This window comes from Molothrus ater, chromosome 25 (genome assembly GCF_012460135.2).
Source record: "Molothrus ater isolate BHLD 08-10-18 breed brown headed cowbird chromosome 25, BPBGC_Mater_1.1, whole genome shotgun sequence".
Classification (NCBI taxonomy): domain Eukaryota; kingdom Metazoa; phylum Chordata; class Aves; order Passeriformes; family Icteridae; genus Molothrus; species Molothrus ater.
Window position 1 is genome coordinate 3,776,035 of NC_050502.2, and position 22,067 is coordinate 3,798,101.

General features: G+C 52.6%; 1 protein-coding gene across 1 annotated transcript in view; it reads right to left on the reverse strand.

Annotated features, from left to right (window-relative positions):
• CDK18 (cyclin dependent kinase 18) overlaps positions 1-22,067 on the reverse strand; it is a 36,254-nt gene continuing 14,187 nt past the window's right edge. Inside the window, exons 2-16 of the mRNA XM_036398583.2 lie at positions 18,384-18,538; positions 11,272-11,420; positions 10,077-10,202; positions 8,613-8,669; positions 6,965-7,079; positions 6,776-6,870; positions 6,641-6,703; positions 5,542-5,665; positions 5,337-5,457; positions 4,297-4,394; positions 3,171-3,276; positions 2,962-3,004; positions 2,197-2,287; positions 1,252-1,329; positions 1-353 (exon numbers count right to left, since the gene is read on the reverse strand). Of these exons, the coding sequence (XP_036254476.1) occupies positions 319-353; positions 1,252-1,329; positions 2,197-2,287; positions 2,962-3,004; positions 3,171-3,276; positions 4,297-4,394; positions 5,337-5,457; positions 5,542-5,665; positions 6,641-6,703; positions 6,776-6,870; positions 6,965-7,079; positions 8,613-8,669; positions 10,077-10,202; positions 11,272-11,420; positions 18,384-18,507 (1,425 nt within the window). The 5' untranslated portion in view covers positions 18,508-18,538 and the 3' untranslated portion in view covers positions 1-318. The remainder of the gene's footprint in view (positions 354-1,251; positions 1,330-2,196; positions 2,288-2,961; positions 3,005-3,170; positions 3,277-4,296; positions 4,395-5,336; positions 5,458-5,541; positions 5,666-6,640; positions 6,704-6,775; positions 6,871-6,964; positions 7,080-8,612; positions 8,670-10,076; positions 10,203-11,271; positions 11,421-18,383; positions 18,539-22,067) is intronic.

Sequence of the window (22,067 nt, forward strand, 5' to 3'; positions counted from 1 at the left end):
CCCCCAAACCCCACAAATCCCTACTCTGAGCCCCCAAATCCTCACCCTGAGGCCCAAAACCCCACAAATCCCCATCCCAAAACCCTCCCAGGGCATGGCAGGTGCCAGCATCTCCTCCCTGGAGCTGCTCTCAGCGGGGACAACCCCAAACAAGGGGGGGGACAAGGCCCCAGGTCCATGCAGGGGGGGTTTGGGAGCTGCTCCCGGGGGGTTTTGGGGTCCTGCTGGAGCCGGGAATTCTGCCCAGGGTGGGGTGGGAGCCGCTCCTTTCCCGGCGTTTCCGTCTCCATGGCAACCAGGGCGACGCCAAATCCCAGTTTAAAAGATGCTCTGCCTCCTGTTCTTGCCGCGGGCTGGGGAGGGGACACGGAGAGAGGGGTCAGCTGTGCCCCAGATGTGCCCCAGATGTGCCCCAGCTGCTCCCAATGCCAGGTCAGGCTGTGCCCAGCAGTCCTAATGTGGTCTCCCCAAAAAATCAGGGGGTGCAGGGCAGTTTGTCTGAGCAAAGGTGCATTTCCAGCACCTCCTGCCTGGCCAAACCCCACAAATCCTCACCCTGAGCCCCACAAACACCACAAATCCCCACTGTGAGCCGGAAAACCCCACAAATCCTCACTCTGAGCCCCCAAGCCTCACGAGTCCCCACTCTGAGTCCCTCAAACCTCACAAATCCCCACCCTGAGCCCCCCAAACCTCATAAATTCCCATCCTGAGGCCTCAAACCCCACAAATCCCCACTTTGAGTCCCTAAAACCCCACAAATTCCCACTGGGAGCTGGAAAACCCCACAAATCCTCACTCTCAGCCCCTCAAACCTCACGAATCCCCACCCTGAGCCCTCAAATCTCCACTCTGACCCCCCCAAACTCCCCAAATCCCCACTCTGAGCCCCCAAACCCCCACTCTGAGCACCCCAAACCCCACAAATCCCTGCTCAGAGCCCCCAAACCCCACAGATCCCCACTCTGGGCAGGGGGTTCCCAGCCTGGGCCGTTCCCCAGCTGTGACACCGGGGGTGACAGGCGGGTGGATGGGGTGACAAGGGGCAGGTTCGGGTTCTGCTGCCCCAGGCTGGCAGCGGCTGGGGAGGTGCCAGCCCTTGCCCGGCCCCTGCCCGGCCCCTGCCCGGCCCTTGCCCAGGCCTTGCCCGGCCCCTGCCCAGCCCTTGCCCGGCCCCTGCCCAGGCCTTGCCCGGCCCCTGCCCTTGCCCAGCCCCTGCCCAGGCCTTGCCCGGCCCCTGCCCGGCCCTACCTGAGTGCTGGAAGGCCGAGCCCCGGTGCCCGGGGTCCTTCTGGAGCTGGATCTCCTTCAGGGAGAAGATGGAGGCATCTGGGCAGAGGGGGCACAGACAGAGGGGTCAGCCCTGCCCCAGGGTGGCACCTCCAGGGAGCTCCTCTGTCAGCCCGTCCCGTCCCACCCAAATTATTGTTGTTGTTATTATTATTATTATTATTATTATCATTATTATCAATTATTATTATTAATTATAATAATTATTATTACTGCTGTTATTTTTTAATTTTTATTATTAGTAGTAGTATTTATGGTTATTATTATATTATTATTTTTAGTAGTAGTGTTTATTTATTATTATTACTATTAGTAGTAGTATTATTATTAGTATTTATGGTTGTTATTATTATAATATTTATTATTAGTAGTAGTAGCATTTATGAGTATTATTATTAGTATTTATTATTATTAATAATTATCAATATTATTATTAGGTTTTTATTTATTTTATTAGTAGTAGTAGTGTTTATGGTTATTATTATTATAATAGTATTAGTAGTAGTAGTGTTTATTATTTGTTTATTATTATTATTTTTTATTATTAGTGTTAGTAGTAATAATATAGTATTATTAGCATTTTAAGTATTTATGGTTCTTATAATTATAATGTTTTTATTATTAGAAGTAGTAGCATTTATGATGATGATTATTATTATTATTACTATTACTATTTTAATTTTCAGTAATAGTAGTAGCTTATTATTATTATTATTATTATTATTATTATTATTATTATTATTATTATTATTATTATTAGTCCTCGCTCCCACAGCCACCAGCCCCTGCCCCACCCTGCTGCAGAGGCACCCCTGAGGGAGCAGGGAGGTGCCTGCAGCCCCTGTTTTACCCTTTTTTACCATTTTTTCCCCATTTTTGGGGCCAGCAGCAGCACCCAGCACTCACTGTCAGGCAGGAGGTGCACCCTCTCTCCCAGGCTCCTGAAGTAGGGGTGCTGCAGGGCTGCCTCGGCTGAGATCCGGCCCTTGGCTCTGTACTGCACAACGCCCCAGAAAAGCCAGAAACACTCAGTTATACCACACAGCTGGGCACCTTTCTACATTTACACCACACAGCTGGGCACCTTTCTACAGTTACGCCACACAGCTGGGCACCTTTCTACATTTATATCACACAGCTGGGCACCTTTCTACAGTTACGCCACACAGCTGGGCACCTTTCTACAGTTATACCACACAGCTGGGCACCTTTCTACATTTACACCACACAGCTGGGCACCTTTCTACATTTATATCACACAGCTGGGCACCTTTCTACAGTTATACCACACAGCTGGGCACCTTTCTACAGTTACACCACACAGCTGGGTACCTTTCTACATCCACTCCACACATCTGGGCACCCTTGTACATCCACACCACACATCTGGGTACCTTTCTACATTTATATCACACATCTGGGCACCTTTCTACATTAACACCATAGATCTGGGTACCTCTCTACATTCACCTCACCCATCTGGGCACCCCTGTACATTCACAGCACACATTTCCTCTCTACATTCATATACCTGCATTTATACACCTCTCTACGTTCATATCACACATCTGGGCACCCTGGCCATCCCAGCAGTGCCACCCACCCACATCGTGGCACTGCCCTGCTCCAGGTGCCCCTTCCCTTCCCTTCCCTTCCCTCCCCAGCACCCACCAGCAGCAGATTTGTCAGCAGGTCGACGCCTTCCGAGTCCAGCCTGGGAGAGAGGGGAAACAAAACCAAAACTGCACCAGGGCTGCACCCAGGAGGCTGCAACAACCACAGGGAGGGACGAGTGGCACTGCAGCCTCGAAAGGAGCCTGGGCTGCCCTTTCCACCCCCTCAATCCCCCCAGTCTTTCTCTGTCCCTGCCCCTGGGGTACCTTGGGGCGTGATTGATCAGGGGCTGGGCTCGGTACTGGCTGAAGTTGTAAGCCTTGAACTCCTCGTTGGACGTTATCCCAGGCCAGGTGTCCTCTGTGGGGGTTCCTGTGGGGGGACAGGGGACCTCCATGGGCACTGGGTGTGCTGGAACCTCCAGGAGTTTGGGGCTGTCCCTGAGAGAGGGCACTGAGGTGCCCAGGGGGTGGCAGTGCCAGCAGGGAGCTTCTCATCCTTACACCTGTGCCAGCCTGGAGGGGGCTGCAGGCAGCTTCTGTCCGTGCCAGCTGACCCCTGTCCACCCCTGTCCGTGCCAGCTGACCCCTGTCCACCCCTGTCCTCCCCTGTCCATGCCAGCTGACCCCTGTCCACCCCTGTCCATGCCAGCTGACCCCTGCCCACCCCTGTCCATGCCAGCTGACCCCTGCCCACCCCAGCCACACGTGCCCACCTCTGCCCATGTCAGCCCACCCCAGCCCGTTTCATCCCACCCCTTCTCACCCCATCCCATCCCCTTTCATTCCTGACCATCCCATTCCACCCCATCCCTTTTCCCTCTTTCCTACCGCATCCCACTTCATCCCTGCTCATTCCTCTCCACCCCATCCTATCCCTGTTCCCTTCTTCCCACCCCATCCCTGTTCATTCCTGTCCATCCCATCCCTGTTCCCGTTCCCATGGATCCCATCCTATCCCTGTTCACTCCAGCTCATCCCTGTTCCCTTTTCCCTCCTCCCCACTGCATCCCACCCCATCCACGTTCATTCCTGTCTATCCCATCCCATGATCCCATCCCACCCTGCCCCGCCTGGTGCCGTTCCCGTTCCCATTCCCGCTCCTGTTCTGTTCCCTCTCCCGTCCCCGTTCCCGCTCCCCATTCCCGTTCCCATCCCCATCCCCGCTCCTGTTCCCGCTCCCGTTCCCATTCCCCATTCCGCTCCCATTCCCATTCCCCGTTCCCGCTCCCATTCCCGCTCCCGCTCCCATTCCCGCTCCCGTTCCCATTCCGATCTCCATTCCCGCTCCCGTTCCCATTCCCCATTCCTGTTCCCGTTCCCCGTTCCCGTTCCCGTTCCCCGGGCAGGCAGTGCCCCCGCGCGGGGAGCGCGCTCAGCGCACGGCGCTCACCCAGCAGGCGGAAGATGAGGTGCAGCTCCTCCTTCACCGTGGAGCCCGGGAACATCGGCCGGCCCGTCACCATCTCGTAGTGGATGCAGCCGACCCCCCTGCAGGGCAGGGGACACCCGGGGTCACGGGGGACAAAGCCCGCGGGTGGAGCGGGACCGGCTCCGGGAGGTGGAACCGCTCCCAGCGGGGTGGGGATGGCACGGAGCGACCCCGAGACCCAAGGGATGGGGAAACAGCTCTGGGGACATGGGGACAGGGAAATCTGCACTGGGAGAGCCCAGGGACAGGGAAAACTTCACTGGGAGAGCTCTGGGGACATGGGGACAGGGAAATCCACACTGGGAGAGCTCTGGGGACATGGGGACAGGGAAATCCATACTGGGAGAGCCCTGGGGACAGGGGAAATCCACACTGGGAGAGCTCTGGGGACATGGGGACAAGGAATCCACACTGGGAGAGCCCTGGGGACAGGGGAAATCCACACTGGGGGAGCCCTGGGGACATGGGGACAAGGAATCCACACTGGGAGAGCCCTGGGGACATGGGGACAAGGAATCCACACTGGGAGAGCCCTGGGGACAGGGGGACAAGGAATCCACACTGGGAGAGCCCTGGGGACAGGGGGACAGGGGAAATCTACACTGGGGGAGCCCTGGGGACAGGGAAATCTGCACTGGGAGAGCTCTGGGGACATGGGGACAGGTAGAGACCCAAGGACAGGGAAATCTTCTCTGGAAGAGCTCTGGGGACAGGGAAATCTGCTCTGGGGACAGGGAAATCTGCACTGGGAGAGCTCTGGGGACAGGGAAACTGTTCTGGGAGAGCCCCAAGGGACAGGGAAATCTGCTCGGGGAGAGCCCCAAACCCTCTTGTGTAAACAGCCTCAGGGGACAGGGAAACTGTTCTGGGAGAGCCCTGGGGGTGAGAAAACAGCCCTGGGAGAGCCCCCCCAGCCCCCCTCTGTTGTAGCCAACACGGTGAGGATGAGGATGGAAGCGCCCGACCCGTCCTGGAGAGCCCCCGGGCAGCTCGGTGCTCACCACATGTCGATGGGCGTGGAGTACTCGGTGGAGCCCAGCAGGACATCGGGGGGCCGGTACCAGAGCGTCACCACCTCGTTGGAATAGGTTTTGGTGGGGACAGACTTGGCCCTGGCTAATCCTGAGGGTGGCAGGGACACGCATCAAGGAGCTGCCCCCCTTTTTTTCCCAATCCTGCATCACCATCCTGGAGGGCTTCACCTACCAAAATCAGCCAGCTTGAGCTCCCCTCGCTCGTTGATGAGCAGGTTCTGGGGTTTGAGGTCTCGGTGCAGGATTTTCCTGCTGTGGCAATAAGCCAGGCCACGGAGCAGCTGGAACATGAAGATCTGCAGGAGGAGGAGAATTGTCACAGACATATTTTCTGAAAAAATCCTTTCGCTAGGATTTTTCTCCTGAGAAGCTGAGAGGTCTCAGAAATGAAATGTGAACAATAATTATCTGCTGCTGTGGGATGCAACAGGTGCATCTTTGATTGGTCTCATGGGGTTGTTTTTAATTAATGGCCAATCACAGGTCCAGCTGTGCTGGGACTCTGAGCAGTCACAAGATTTTATTATCATTCCTTCCTTTTCCATCCTTCTGATGTCTCCTTTCTCTTTTCTTTAGTATAGTTTTAATATATTAATATAATAAATATAATATAATAAATAGAACATAATACAATAAAATATATATCATAAAATAATAAATCAGCCTTCTGAAACATGGAGTCAAGATTCTCATCTCTTCCCTCGTCCTGGGGACCCACAAATACCACCACAGAGGAGGAGGAGGAGGATGAGGATGCATTTAGGACTAAAAATCAACCTGCCTTGAGGAATTTGGATGTTGTGGGCAGGAAAGACCCCTTGGAGCTGTGTTCTGGGAAAGTGTCACGGAATGGGATGAGTGAAATGTGAATGTGCAGTGATTTTTATTTAGGGTGGAAATGCTGGGGGAGCTTCAGAAAGGGCAAAGGGAGCAGGAACTGGAGGGTGAAGGGATCTCCAGGCTCAGAAAGGGCAAAGGGAGGAGGAACTGAATGGTGAAGGGATCTCCAGGCTCAGAAAGGGCAAAGGGAGGAGGAAATGAAGGGTGAGGGGATCTCCAGCCTCAGAAAGGGTAAAAGGAGCAGGAACTGGAGGGTGAAGGGATCTCCAGGCTCAGAAAGGGTAAACGGAGCAGGAACTGGAGGGTGAGGGGATCTCCAGCCTCAGAAAGGGCAAAAAGAGCAAGAACTGAGGGGATCTCCAGCCTCTCCCAGCCCCCAAACCCCCCAGTCAGGACGAGGAACAGGGCAGGGGTCCCTGCACGCCCCTCACCTTCACGTTGTGCACGCTCATCAGGTTCCCGCAGTTCTCCAGGTACTGCTTGAGGTCGTTGTCCTGCAGAGGGAAGGATGCGTCAGTCTGTCCTTCCCTCACCCCCCCAGCCCCCAGAGAAGCCCCCAGACCCACCAGGTACTCGAAGACGAGGGTGAGGCAGCGCTCGGTGTGGATGATGTCGTGCAGGGTGACGATGTTGGCGTGTTTGAGGTTCTTGAGCAGCGACACTGCGGGGACAGCGGGGCAGGACCCGGGGCTGAGCAGGGGCACAGCCACCCCAAATCCCCCTGGGGGTCTGGGGGAGGCCCCTGCCGGCCTCACCTTCCCGGATGGCCGTGCAAGGAGCGCCCTCCTCGTGCTCCAGGCGGATTTCCTTGAGCGCCACCAGGTTCTCTGTCAGCTTGCTGCGGCCCTTGAACACCGTGGCGTAGGTGCCCTGGGGACATGGGGACATGTCGCTGACATCTTTTCATGAAAAATCCTTTCCTTAGGGTTTTTTCTTCCTGAGAAGCTGAGAGGCCTCAGGAACAAAATGTAACCAATGGTTATCTGCTGCTGTGCAATGCAACAGGTGCATCTGGGATTGGGCTCATGGGGTTGTTTCTAATTAATGGCCAATCACAGCCCAGCTGGCTCAGACTGTCTGTCCGAGACACAAACCTCTGTTATCATTCTTTGCTATTCTATTCTCAGCCAGCCTTCTGATGCAACCTTTTCTTCTATTCTTTTAGTATAGTTTTAATGTAATATATATCATAAAATAACAAATCAAGCCTTCTGAAACATGGAGTCAGATCCTCGTCTCTTCCCTCATCCTGGGACCCGTGTGAACACCATCACAGGGACATTTCCCAGTGAGAGGAATGCTGGGTTTGTCTTTACAAACAAGGATTAATTCAGTTTTGTAAAACCCCTCCTCTGCTCCCTGTCCATTTCCCTCCATCTGTTTTTACAGCAACAATCAGGAAACGTCCCCTGTATGAAAATAATGCGGATTAATTCAACTGAACCGAATCTTTTTGAACTTCCTCGTTTGCCAAGCAAATTTTAATCAAGGAAAGCAAAGGACATTTGAGGTCTGGCTGAACGGAGGCTGACCAACCTGCTGGAAATGATATTTTGGGTGAATTTGTGCTGGTTCCCACAGGTGGAACACAACCAAAGCTGGGTAAAAGGTGCAGCCAGGAAACCAGCAGCTCTGAGAGCAGTGGATCAAACTTTTGTCATATTTGATGTAAAATCAGAGGTAAATCCACAGCCTGGACACTTCCAGTGTGAGAGGAATGGAGGATTTGTCTTTCCAAACAAGCTGTGGGGCTGCTGGTAGATAAAACCAGCACTGGGAGAGGAAAGAAACAATGGGAAGGATTCCACTGATTGGTGAATGGAAAAAGATCTTTTGCTTTTACAAATAAACTTCAGGTTTGCTGATCAATGAAATTAGACATTGAAAGATGAAAGAAGCAATGGGGAAGGAAAACCCCTAAATTCCATAAGAATTAAAAATGAAAAGGGAGAGTTGTACATTAGAGGGGAATCACTGGGATCAGGTGTTCTGGGAAGACTGAACCTCTCAGGTACCTCAGAAATGGGGAAAGAGAGAAGGGAAATGCAGCTGGGAAATTGGGATAAAAAGCAGGCTGTGTCCTCCAAAAATGGGAGAGATCCCAGGGGAGTGCCCCATGGCCTCTGCCTTTATTGGAATAAAGTCAAAGGACTCCTCTGTCTCCTTTTTGGACACAAACCTCTGGTGTTTGTGGAGTGATTTTCCTAACACCAGGGTGGCACAGCACTGGTGTGCCCAAAACTTTTGGAAGAAGGACCATTGGAGGTGACAGCAGCAGGTCTGAGCTCCACAAGGAAAACTTGCTCTGGAAATTTCTGGATATTGAGGATTTTTGGCCTTTGTGCTTCGAGCTGCCCTTTGAATTTCATTGAATTCCTTACAGGGCTGTCACAGACTACTCACCTCTCCCAGTTTGTCCAGTTTAATGTAGGTTTCCAGCTTCCCAAAGCCAATATCCGACTGTGAGAGAGAAAGGAAAATGTCACTGGGGAGGAGGGAACCTCCTGCAGGGATGGCTTCACCTCCAGGAGGCTTTCCAGGGACACTGGGCACTGACAATTGGGATTTTTACTCCATTTACTGCCCAAACCCTCTGTGTATCCTGGGAAAAGCCACATCCTGAGCAGGGGAGTGAAGGTGCTGGAACAACCCCCAGAGCCACATTCCTTATTCATGAGGGGCTCATGAATATTAATGACACATTGCCCAGGCTTTGTTTTATTGATCAGACAGCACAGGCAGGTAAATTCCAGCTCTCCTTCCCTCCTCCTCCTCCTCCTGAACGGGCATCTTGGGTCCCAAAATGCCTCCTGAGGCCTGGCTGTGGTACCTGGGCACCTCTGGGCACACCTGATGTCTGCACAGGGAGATTTTGCTCCTGTTTTGTTGTGCACAGAGTTTTTGTTCCTATTTCTGCTGCTGCAGCAAGGGAACGGAAATGCCAGCACTGGAGCCAAGGCTGATTCATTATTTATCCACATTTGCATTTGGGCTGAGCTGCAGGAGGGTTTCCCTCTCTCCTGCTTTGGGAAGGAGCCAGGCTGAGAGGGCAGCCAGGTGTGCACAGGGGAGGGAGGAAGGTGGGAATGGCCCAGCAGGTGCAGGTGGGGAAGGGAGAATCATGGAATTATTGAGGCTGGAAAATCCCTGTGGGATCATCGAGCCCAGGCCATGCCCGATCCCCACCCTGAGCACTCAGTGCCACCTCCAGGTGACACCTCCAGGGATGGGCGCTCCAAACCCCCCTGGGCAGCCCCTTCCAGCCCTTCCCATGAGGAAATTCCTGCTGGTGTCCAACCTGAGCCTCCCCAGCCCAGCCTGAGGCCGTTCCCTCTCCTCCTGTCCCTGTTCCCTGGGACAAGATCCCAAATCCCCCCGGCTGTCCCCTCCTGGCAGGAGTTGTGCAGAGCCAGAAATTCCCCCTGAGCCTCCTTTGCTCCAGGCTGAGCCCCTGCCCAGCTCCCTCAGGACTCTCCAAACCCTTCCCAGCTCCCTCAGGACTCTCCAAACCCTTCCCAGCTCCCTCAGGACTCTCCAAACCCTTCCCGAGCTCCCTCAGGACTCTCCAAACCCTTCCCGAGCTCCCTCAGGACTCTCCAAACCCTTCCCAGCTCCCTCAGGACTCTCCAAACTCTTTCCAGGTTTCTCCAAACCCTTCCCAGCTCCCTCAGGACTCTCCATTCCCTTCCCAGATTTCTCCAAACCCCTCCCAGCTCCCTCAGCTCCTCCCAGTGCTGCAGGAAGGGCTGGGACTGGGCAGGAACGTGAGGGGACCTCGGTGACAGCCAGGGGAGCTGGCACAGCAGGACAGGGGACACTCGGGGGTGCCGTGCCTGGCACTGTCCCCCCCTGCTCGGTGCCACTTACGAGGGAGGCCCGGCGGGACATCCTGCTCAGGGGCTTGGGCAGCTCCAGGCTCTCCATCTGCAGCTTCTGCAGGAACTCCGGGGGCAGCCGGATGTCCATGGGCAGCGAGAGGCGCCTGCTGACGTCCTGCAGGAGGGGACAGAGAGGGGACAGGGAGGTGACACGAAGAATTCCAAGGGGAAGAGCTCTGCCATTGACGTGGCAGCGTCACCATCGTATTTTCTGGAAAATCCTCTTTGCCCAGGATTCTTCTCCTGGGAAGCTGAGAAGCCTCAGAGAAAAAAGGAAACCAATAATTATCTGATTTGCTTCTCCTGTGTTTTGCTGCTTTGGAATGTGGCAGGTGTCACATCATTGAAATAGAATTAATATGATTTAACATAATATAACATAATATAACATCATAATATAACATAACATAATATTCAGCCTTCTAAGAGTATGGAGTCAGATTCATCTCTTCCCTCGTCCTGGAACCCTCAACCTGGAACCTCCTCAAGGGGACAGAGGACAGGGAGGTGACACGAGGAATTCCAAAGGGAAGAGCTCTGCCATTGACGTGGCAGTGTCACCATCATATTTTCTGGAAAATCCTCTTTGCTCAGGATTCTTCTCCTAGGAAGCTGAGAAGCCTCAGAGAAAAAGGAAAACAATAATTATCTGATTTGCTTCTCCTGTGTTTTGCTGCTCTGGCATGTGGTTGGAGATTGTTTATCCAACAGGTGAATGTTTGATTGGTTTCATGTGAATTGTTTTAACTTAATGACCAATCACAGTCCAGCTGTGTTGGGACTCTGGAAGGAGTGATTTGTTTTCATTATCATTCTTTGTAGCCTTCTGTCGGTATCCTAGAATAGAATAGAATAGAATAGAATAGAATAGAATAGAATAGAATAGAATAGAATAGAATAGAATAGAATAGAATAGAATAGAATAGAATAGAATAATCAGCCTTCTAAGAATATGGAGTGATTTTCATCTCTTCCCTTGTCCTGAAATCCTCTCAACCACCACAGTGCCACTCAAGGGAAGGGTGTGGTGGCACACGGTGGCAGTCACAGCAGAGGATGCCAGGGCTCGTGTGTGACACTGCCACGTCCCAGCCAGCGGGGAGGTGACACCCAGCTGTGCCCACGTCCCCCTGTCCCCAGCACTTACCCAGCTGTGCCCACGTCCCCCTGTCCCCAGCACTTGCCTCCATGGAGCAGCGGCGCTGGCCGTGGTTGCGGTAGCGCACGGCGGCCACCGGGGACCGGCCCTGTCCCTCCGGCGGGGACACGGGGCTGCCGTCAGCTGCCACCTCCCTGCCCAGCTGTGCCAGCTGCAGGTGCCCCTGAGCCAGGTCTGGGGATGAAAAGAAAGCAGAGTGTGAAAAATGCATGTATTTTATGATTGGCTTTTCGCAAATATTCAAATGAATATTATCTGTGTTGTGTTAGAAAGTGATGCTATGTTAATTCTCTTAAGCAGTGTGTTAAATATAGTTTTAGGTTATAACAAAATGTTAAAATAGAAACTATGCTATGTAGGATACTTTTTTTAAAGAAAGGACTCGCAGTGAGACAGCAGCCACGGGACACCTGAATCTTTCAGAGAAAAAGAATTTATTGCTCCATTATCAGGAGAAATGAACTTCTTCCTGCCTCAAAGGCGCTGTCAGGATTCAGAGGAAGAAGCTGACCCTGCCCAGACAGAATCCTGTGTTTGAATGGAATTTATGCATCATGGATGAGGTGTATGAATATGCAACAGGCTGTTGCTTTTAAGGGTTAATCCTCTGTTAATGTGGGGCCTTTTTCAGGCTCATGCTGCCCAGAAAAGGTACCCAGACATCCATAACTCTTTGTCTCTATTGTCTCATATTGTCCTAATTCAAATTGTCCAAATTGTTATTACTCTAATTGTATTACTATTTTTATAACCATTTTATTACTATTAAACTTTTAAACTTTTACAAACAAGCGATTGGCGTTTTTCACAAGAGTGAGCTGCTGGAGGGGTGGCAGGAGCACCAAGGAGCCAGAGCGGGGCAGGGATGCTTTGGGGAATCTCTTCTTCCTTCTCTATATCCAGAAGGAATTCTGAGTTTTGCTCCGGATTCCTGGGGCTCTGCCACCCTCAGCATTGCCAAAGCACAGCCTGCCTGCCACAGGGCTGTGACAGAAATCCCAAATGTAAATCACTAAAAAGTGCTCTGCCACTTTTAGTATCCCTTGCTTTGAGCCTTTCTTTTTATTAGAATAAATGCTGAAATCACTTTTAATAAATAAATAAATAACTGCTGAAATCACTTTTAGTACCCCTTACTTTGGGCCGTTCCTTTAGTATAATAAATGCTGAAATCACTTTTAATAAGTAAAATAAATAAATAACTGCTGAAATCACTTTTAGTACCCCTTACTTTGGGCCTTTCCTTTAGTATAATAAATGCTGAAATCACTTTTAGAACCCCTTGCTTTGGGCCTTTCTTTTTATTGTAATAAATGCTGAAATCACTTTTAGTAAATAAAATAAATAAATAAATGCTGAAATCACTTTAGTACAGGGAGTGTGGTCCTGTTTTTACCAGGATGATTCCAGGGGCTGCTCCTGAGGAGGCAGCACCAAACTGGGTGTGCTGGGAGCCAGGATGATGCACTGGATGTGCTGGGGTGGAGAAAAGGTCAAGCAGCATGGAGCAGCAAATCCCTCCCTCCTCCCAGCTTTGCAGCCATGCTCCAAAAAACCCCCAAAATCCCCCAAAATCCCTGCAGAAAAGGGGATCTGTCTCCATGATATTCCCTTTGCCAGGATTTTCTCCTGAGAGGCTGAGAAGCCTCAGAGTAAAAGAAAAACAAGAATTATCTGCTGCTGTGGAATGCAACAAGTGCATCTTTGATTGGTCTCATGGGGTTGTTTTTAATTAATGACCAATCCTAGTCCAGCTGGATCAGGACTCTGATCAGTCACAAGATTTTCTTATCATTCCATTCCTTTCCTTTCGAGCCTTCTGATGAAATCCTTTCTTCTATTCTTTTAGTATAGTTGTAATATATCATTTTCTTATAATGATATGTATGTTGTTATGATAAAATGATAAAGTGCTGTTGGTAGAATTGCATTTGATTCCCAAGAAATTGCGCTGTCGTTTCCTTGTCACGGTCCAGCCCGCGATAGTTCAGACAACATCTTTGCTGACTTCATGCTTTGCTATGACAGCTTGTTTGTCCCTCTCAGAGACAAACATCGACCTTTTCCTCATCCCTGGTTGTTCCATGGCATTTTCGAATTCAGATGGCAGCTGTGTTAAAATACACACAGAAGCTTTTTGTGCCATTATCAGAGAGACCTCTGCCTCTCTGTGATCATACTTGTTAAATCAGGGTAATAATTAATGTAATGTAATGTAATGTAATATAATGTAATATAATATATAGAATATAATGTAATAAAATGTAATATATAATATATTATGATATAATACAATATAATATAATATAATGCAATGTAATGTCATGTAATATATAATGTAATGTAATGTAATATAATGTAATATAATATATAGAATGTAATGTAATGTAATAAAAATGTAATAAAATGTAATATATAATATAATGTAATATAATATAATGTAATATAATGCAATGTAATGTCATGTAATATATAATATAATGTAATATAATATAATGTAATGTAATATAATATAATGTAATATGATGTAATGTAATGTAATATATCATATAACTTAATATAATATAATATAATATAATATAATATAATATAATATAATATAATATATTATATCTATCATAAAATAATAAATCAGCCTTCTGAAGCCTGGAGTCAAGATTCTCATCCCTTCCCTGTCCCTATGAACACCCCCAGAGGGATTTTTCCTCCCCAGAGCAGTGAAAGTCCCTGGGGAGTGCCCCAGGCTGAGCCCTGCCCTGTCCCTGCCCTGTCCCGGGGGACAATCCCGGCTGCAGGGATGATCTCATGGCTGTGGAGGCAGGGCTGGATTTTCAGGGCTGCTGAGCAGGGCTGGGCCCTGGCTGCAGTTTGCTGGGCTGATGGATGAGAGCTGGCAGGCCAGTGACCTGGCAAGGGCCGTGGGTTTGTGCCACGGGCACAGGGAGGGCAGAGCTGGGGGATCCTGGGTGCCCAGCCCTCAGTGCCAGCGGGTTTCAGAGGGGCTGAAACGGTGCCAGGGCTTTGGTAAAACCCCTCCTCTGCTCCCTGTCCATTCCCCTCCATCTGTTTTTACAGCAACAATCAGGAAACGTCCCCTGAGTTAACCGCAGGTATGAAAATAATGTGGATTAATTCAACTGGACCGAATCTTTTTGAACTTCCTCGTTTGCCAAGCAAATTTTAATCAAGGACAGCAAAGGACGTTTGAGGTCTGGCTGAACAGAGGCTGACCAACCTGCTGGAAATGATATTTTGGGTGAATTTGTGCTGGTTCCCACAGGTGAAACAAAAACAAAGCTGGGTAAAAGGTGCAGCCTGCAAACCAGCAGCTCTGAGAGCAGTGGATCAAACTTTTGTCATATTTGATGTAAAATCAGAGGTAAATCTGCAAACTGGATACTCCAGTGTGAGAGGAATGGAGGATTTGTCTTTCCAAACAAGCTGTGGGTCTGCTGGTAGATAAAACCAGGAGATAAACAGATGAGTGTTAAAAAAAATGAGAGATAAACAATGGGAAGGATTCCACTGATTGGTGAATGGAAAAAGATCTTTTGCTTTTACAAATAAACTTTAGGTTTGCTGATCAATGAAATTGGATATTGAAAAGTGAAAGAAACTGTGGTGGAAACCCCTAAATTCTGTAACAATTAAAAATGAAAAGGGAGGGTTGTACGTTAGAAGGGAATCTTTGGTATCAGATGTTTTGGGGACTGTGAACCTCTCAAGTACCTCAGAAATGGGGAAAGAGAGAGGGAAATTGGGATAAAAAGGAGGCTGCGTCCTCCAAAACTGTGAGAGATCCCAGGGCAATGCCCCATGGCCTCTCCCTTTATTGGAATAAAGTCAAAGGACTCCTCTGTCTCCTTTTTGGGCACAAACCTCTGGTGTTTGTGGAGTGATTTTTCTGACAAGTGGATCCTAAAGGATGGGGAAATGAGGCAAAAACTCACAGAAGGCTGGCGGAGGTGAGGGGAGAGTGGTCTGGGCTGCCCCGGGGCGGGGATGGGCCAGCCCAGCCCTCCCTGCCCTGCTCTGCCACCGGGAAATTCCCAATCCCCAAGGGCTGGAGCTGCCCCTGGCGCTTGCAGGACCTTGCAGAGTGAAGCTGTGGGCTTGCAGGACCTTAGTGTGAGGCTGTGGGCTTGCAGGACCTTGCAGGGAGCTCAGTGTGGAGCTGTGAGCTTGCAGGACCCTGTAGGGAGCTGAGTGTGAATCTGTGGGCTTGCAGGACCTTGCAGAGTGAATCTGTGGGCTTGCAGGACCTTGCAGGACCCTTGCAGGGAGCTGAGTGTGAATCTGTGGCTTGCAGGACCTTGCAGGACCTGAGTGTGAATCTGTGGGCTTGCAGGACCTTGCAGAGTGAATCTGTGAGCTTGCAGGACCATGCAGGGAGCTCAGTGTGAATCTGTGAGCTTGCAGGACCCTGCAGGGAGCTCAGGGTGAATCTGTGGGCTTGCAGGACCTTGCAGGACCTTGCAGGGAGCTCAGGGTGAAGCTGTGGGCTCACAGTACCTTGCAGGGAGCTGAGTGTGAATCTGTGAGCTTGCAGGACCTTGCAGGACCTTTGCAGGGAGCTCAGGGTGAATCTGTGGGCTTGCAGGACCTTGCAGAGTGAATCTGTGGGCTTGCAGGACCTTGCAGGACCCTGCAGGGAGCTGAGTGTGAATCTGTGGGCTTGCAGGACCTTGGTGTGAAGCTGTGAGCTTGCAGGACCCTGCAGGGAACTCAGGGTGAAGCTGTGGGCTTGCAGGACCTTGCAGGACCTTGCAGGGTGAAGCTGTGGGCGGGCAGAATTCCCTGGCAGGGAAAGAAGGAGGCTGCTGCCATATCAAAGGAAGGGAAGCAGACACAGGCAGCCCTTTTTATAAATATATTTATATATTTCAACTCCTCCTCTGCCCAAACAAGCTTTGATCTCCCAAGGAAAGGGGCCAGGACCCTCCTCTGCCTGCCTGCCTCAGAACTTTGAATTCCTTTGCTGAGTGTGAATTAGAACTTGGAATTTCTTTGCCTCCTCTCCAGGCTCTGAGCTTGGGTTCTTCACCCTCCTTCCTCCCCCTCATCATCATTTCTTCAGGGCCTGGTGTTCCCCTGGTGGCTCTGGTTTGTCCTTTCCAGCCCAAACACTGAATTTTGGGAGGGCAGAGCAGGCTGTGGGTGTTTGGGAGCTGCTTCTGGATGCCCCCAGCTCTTATCAAAGCCACCAAGCCCTGATCCCTCTGTGACAAACAGCCTCAGGCTCCTCCAAGGTGACATTGCTGGTGACAGCATGTGTCCAGGCTGGAAAGCTGTTTGATTTTCCAGCCTGGAAAACAAACAAACAAACAAACCTGTTTTCCTTCTTTTATCAGCATCTGTGGGGGTGAGGTGGTGAGAATGAGGGGATGGGGAGGACAGGGCTGGGGATTTCTCACCAGATGGGGCAGCTTTGTCCCCTGCCTGTCCCCTCACAGGAGCCAGAGCAGTTCTGGAGCAGCCTGGGATGCTGGAAGTGGAATGGGAGGAGCTTTGGGGTCCCTTCCAACCCAAATCTTCCCTGATTTTGTGATTCTGGCACTCAGAGCCACCAAAGTTTGGGATTTTCAGAGCCTGGGATTTCTGAGGCTGGAGGGAAACCAAACTCCAGGCAATTCCCTGAGGAAAGGAGAGCGCAGGTGTTGATCCCTGCTGGGATCTGCCCCTGTCCCTGGAGCCAGGACCACCTGAGCTGGCCCTGGCTGTCACCAGGGTGGGCTCTGGATCATGGGGACACAGAGAGCCCAAGACAGCCCCAGGAAAAGCTGCAGCCCTGAACGAGCTTCCAGCACCCCGGGCAGCCTGGCTGGCACAGCCGGGCCCTCCCTGCTGGGCAGTGCCAGTGCCAGGCACTGACATCAGGGCTCAGCCCCTTCAGAGAGGGCAAACAGAGCCTGGAAGGGAGCTGGGGGCACGGGAAGGGCCAGGCTGTGGCACAGCTGGCAGGAGGCAGCGCGTGTGCCTGGCATTTACCCCTGGAGGGAACCCAGCCTGGCTCTGCCCAGCTCCCTGAGCCCAGCCCGGCTCTGCCCGGCTCCCTGAGCCCAGCCTGGCTCCCCAGGCCCTGCCCAATCCCAGCCTGGCTCCCCAAGCTCTGCCTGACTCTGCCCAGGCTCTGCCCGGCTCCCTGAGCCCAGCCTGGCTCTGCCCAGCTCCCCAAGCTCTGCCCAAGCTCTGCCCAAGCTCTGCCCAAGCTCTGCCCAGCTCCCCAAGCCCAGCCTGGCTCCCCAAGCTCTGCCCAGCTCTGCCTGGTTCCCCAGGCTCTCCCCAGGCTCTGCCTGGCTCCCCAAGCCCTGCCCAGCTCTGCCTGGCTCTGCTCAAGCTCTGCCCAGCTCCCTGAGCCCAGCCTGGCTCTGCCTGGCTCTGCCCAAGCTCTGCCCAGCTCTGCCAGGCTCTGCCCAGCTCCCTGAGCCCAGCCCAACTCTGCCTGGCTCCCCAAGCTCTGTCTGGCTCTGCCAGGCTCTGCCCAAGCCCAGCCCAGCCCTGCCCAAGCTCTGCCCGAGCACGGCTGCCCAGGCTGGGCTGCTCCCAGTGCCTGCAGCATCCCCAGCCTGCCCTGAGCCTGCCCCAGCCTGCATCTGTGCCCAGCTTTGGGTTTAAGCCCTGGCTCTGCCCTTGCCTGCTCCAGGGGCTGTGTTTGCTCAGGGGATGTGCCCTGCTTTGGATTTAACCCCTCATCTCCCTGAGATGTGCCCCGGCCTGCCCTGGGGGTTGTGTTTGTTCAGGGGATGAGCCAGGTTTGGATTTAACCCTTCATCTCCCTGCCTGCTAAAAACCAACGCGCAAGGAGGGGCAAAGGCTGCTCCAGCGAGCCCCGGGTGCTGCCCAGGACAGAACAGCCCCTTTGGCTTTGGGAACAGCAGCTGAAGCCCCCAAAGGGGTCACCCCCCTCTTTTGGGGAGGCAGGAGGAGATCCCACACGTTCCCACTCTCAACCACAGCTCCCCATTTTGTGCAAATTCCTTTCCCTCCCATCCTCCGGCTTTCCTGGTGAAGGATAAATCTCTCTGCAGCTTTAACCGAGGTGTTACTCACACAGAACGAGGGGCAGATGCTTCCACAGCCCCCGAGGGTGCCTGGGGAGGGCTGGAGAGGCTCTCACCCAGCCCAGGGGCTCCTCACCTTCGTTCCTCTGGTTGTTGAGCTGGTTGAACTGCTCCGTGAACTCCGTCAGGGACTCCTCGATGGTCTCCGTGCGCGGCACCGAGAGCGAAAATCTCCTCTTGAAGTTTTTCATCTTGTTCATCTTCCCTCGAGCTGCCAGGGACGGCAGAGCCCTGCAGGGAAAGGGGACAGCAGGCTCAGAGGGATGGACAACACCAGGATGGGCCCCCAGCCCCAAGGCTGCTGCTTTTTGGGGTTGGCAGCATCCCCACCCCAATTCCCACACCACAACTGCTGCTCTTTGGGGATGGCAATGTCTGGACATGAATTTTCTCCCCCCCCCCCACCAGGGGTCCCTGGGACATCCTTTCTCTGGGTCAGAGCAGAAGAGGAGCCACAGAAATTGGGTTCTTTGTGTTTTTAAGGCTCTGATCAGCAGGGGCAGGGAGGATGATTTTTTGTGATTTTTTTTTTTTTGAGCCCAGGGCAGGGCTGTGCACACTCAGTCACTCACAGGCTGTGCCTTGGAAACTCCAGGAATGCCTGGGCAGGGGGAATGCAGGGTGAAAACAGAAGGAAAACAAGAAAAAGACAAAACAATGATGGAAAAGACTCAATCCCACGTTTCTCCCAGGAAAATGAGATTCCTCTCCCCTGACAGTGTGGCCTCGGCTTTGCCCTTGCAACAAAGAGCCAGCAGCGAAATGCTGAGAGGGGCAGCATGGGCAGGGGGGATGCCCCAAATCCCAGCCTGGGAGATGCTCTGAGCTCCATCCCAGCTCCATCCCAGCTCCCGGGGCCTCCTCCCGCTGGGCGTCAGAATCGCCTTAACCGCAGATCAGATTAAGGCAATAAAACCCTTAAAGGAAGAAAACCCTCGGGGCACGGAGCCGGCCCCGGGCGCGGCTTTGCCTTTCCTGCTTTGGTTCTTGCCAGGATCAGGCTGGAAGTGCTGCCTGTGTAGGGTTTGGGCTCCAGCCCTGCTGCAATTCCTCCTGTCCAACCCAGCCTTGGGCACTGCCAGGGATGGGACATCAGTGTCCCACCCCCAACCAGCCACAGCTTTGCCCCTTCCAGCCTCAGGCCTGAGCAGGTTTGGGTCTGTTCCTCTCCTCTTCCCAAGCCCAGAAGTGTGGGGATGCTCCTCCTGCATCCTTCATCCTCTGGACATCCCCACCAGGGATTTTCCATCAACAGCCCTGGACTCTAACACTGCTCTCACCCCCAAACCCAGTCTGAAGAGCTCAATCATCCTGGCAGCATCCTGGCAGCACTATCCCTTGGTACCAGACCCCAAAACCTCTCAGGGATGTTTGTTCTCCCCACAGGGAGCAGCTCTTTCCCGCACATCCCAGACCACCAGAGCAGCTTCCTCCCTTCCTCCTGGGTGTCCCCATTCCTGCCCTCCCCTGGCTGTCCCCAGAGCCCCCCAGGTTTATCAGCACCACCCTGGACTCTAACACTGCTCTCACCCCCCAACCCAATCTGAAGAGCTCAATCACCTCTTGGTACCAGACCCCAAAACCTCTCAGGGAGGATTTTTCCCCCACAAGGAGCGGCTCTTTCCTGCACATCCCGTGTCTGGAGCAGCTCAGCCTCTTCCTCCTGAGTGTCCCTGCTCCTGCTCTCCCCTGGCTGTCCCCAGAGCCCCCCAGGTTTATCAGCACCACCCTGGACTTTAACACTGCTCTCATTCTCATCCTGTTTGGTACCAAGGGGTGGTTGGAGCTCAACCACCCCTTGGTACCAAACAGACCCCAAAAACTTCTCAGGGATGATTTTTCTCCCCATAGGGAGCAGCTCAGCCCCTTCCCCCTGGCTGTCCCCAGAGCCCCCCCAGGTTTATCAGCACCACCCTGGACTTTAACACTGCTCTCATCCCCCAGCCCAGTCTGAAGAGCTCAATCACCCCTTGGTACCAAACAGACCCCAAAAACTTCTCAGGGATGATTTTCCCAACAAGGAGCGGCTCTTTCTTGAACATCCCGTGTCTGGAGCAGCTCAGCCTCTTCCCCCTGGGTGTCCCCACTCCTGCTCTCCCCTGGCTGTCCCCAGAGCCCCTCCAGCCCCCTCCCAGGTTTATCAGCACCACCGTGGACTGTAACACTGCTCTCAGCCCCCAGCCCAATCTGAAGAGCTCAATCATCCCAAAACTTCTCAGGAGCCCCCCCAGCCCCCTCCCAGCCTCATCAGCACGGCCCAAGGGCGATCGCAGCGCTCCAGACTGATCTCACACCGCATCCCCGTCGCCAGGACAACGGCACCGCCCTGCCCGGCGTGCCTGCCTGTGAAAGCTTTAAAAGATGATCCCTCAGCAATATAAACACTCGGCTGGGCGCCTGCCAGGCTCTGCGGTGAGGCACGGCACCCTGCAGTGGGTGAATCCCCTGAAAATCCCGGGAATTCACCTGAATCCCGGTGATTCCCTGCCCCCGCTCAGCTCCCACCTTCCTGAGGCTGAAGGCTCGGCCGTGCCGTGCCTGGGGTCGGGGCTGGGGGGGTTTGCCGGGGGTGGGAAGGGAGGTCGGAGGGTTTGAGACACCTCCACTCCCGGTTTCAGACATTGGAATGTTTTCCCAGCACTGCAGGAACGTGCTCAGGCACAGTGAGGATGCTCTGGGCTCCAAAGAAGATTCAGGAGATCCAGAAGTGAATCCAGCTCCTGGTCCCGCGCTGGGGACAAAATCCCAGCCTGGCAGGGGCTGGAATGGGATAAGCAGGACATCAAGCAGGATTTTGGAATCTAGGGAAGGTGCTTGGCTGAGCAATTCCTGCTTTGATCATCCCCCACTGAGCCGATCCATAACCTCCTTTGATCCTTTGGTCAGGATCAAATCTGGGCCAGGAAAGATGCAGGGAACAGGAAAAACACTCGGGTGAATGAGGAGGATGAGGAGAAGTGGTGTCTGCATCCATAACCTCCTTTGGTCCTTTGGTCAGGATCAAATCTGGGCAGGAAAGATGCAGGGAACAGGAAAAACACTCGGGTGAATGAGGAGGATGAGGAGAAGTGGTGTCTCCATCTTCTTTCCCCTCCCTAAAAAAGCTGTGGATGGTTTACAGGGAATCAGCTCCTCACTGCCACAAAACTGCTCCACAAATCCAAACCCTTCCTGCAGGAATGCCAGCAGCTCCAGGCTGCTAAATATAAACCTGGGAGAGGAGAGGAGCTGAGAGAGGGGTAAAAATAGCCCCGGGCTCGCTGCAGCCTCTCCTGCCACACCCGAGCCTCTCCCTGCCCGTGGTCTCGCATCCCCGGGCTCATTTTTCCAGCTACACCTGGACCTGCTCGGAGTTCACATTAAAGCTGGGATTTATGGGATTGTGAGCTGGGATTGATGGGATTGTGGTTGTCCTCAGCCCTCAGCTCCTTCCCTGACAGGAATTCTCCTTCCCCAGCAGGAATTCACCCTGTCCCATTTGAATACAGGATCCCAAAGCAGGAATTTATGGGATTGTGAGCTGGGATTTATGGGATTTATGGTACTGTGCTTGTCCTCAGCCCTTGGCTCCTTCCCTGACAGGAATTTGCCCTGTCCCATATGGATACAGGATCCCAAAGCTGGGATTTATGGGATTTATGGGATTGTGGTTGTCCTCAGCCCTCAGCTCCTTCCCTGACAGGAATTTGCCCTGTCCCATATGGATACAGGATCCCAAAGCTGGGATTTATGGGATTGTGAGCTGGGATTTATGGGATTC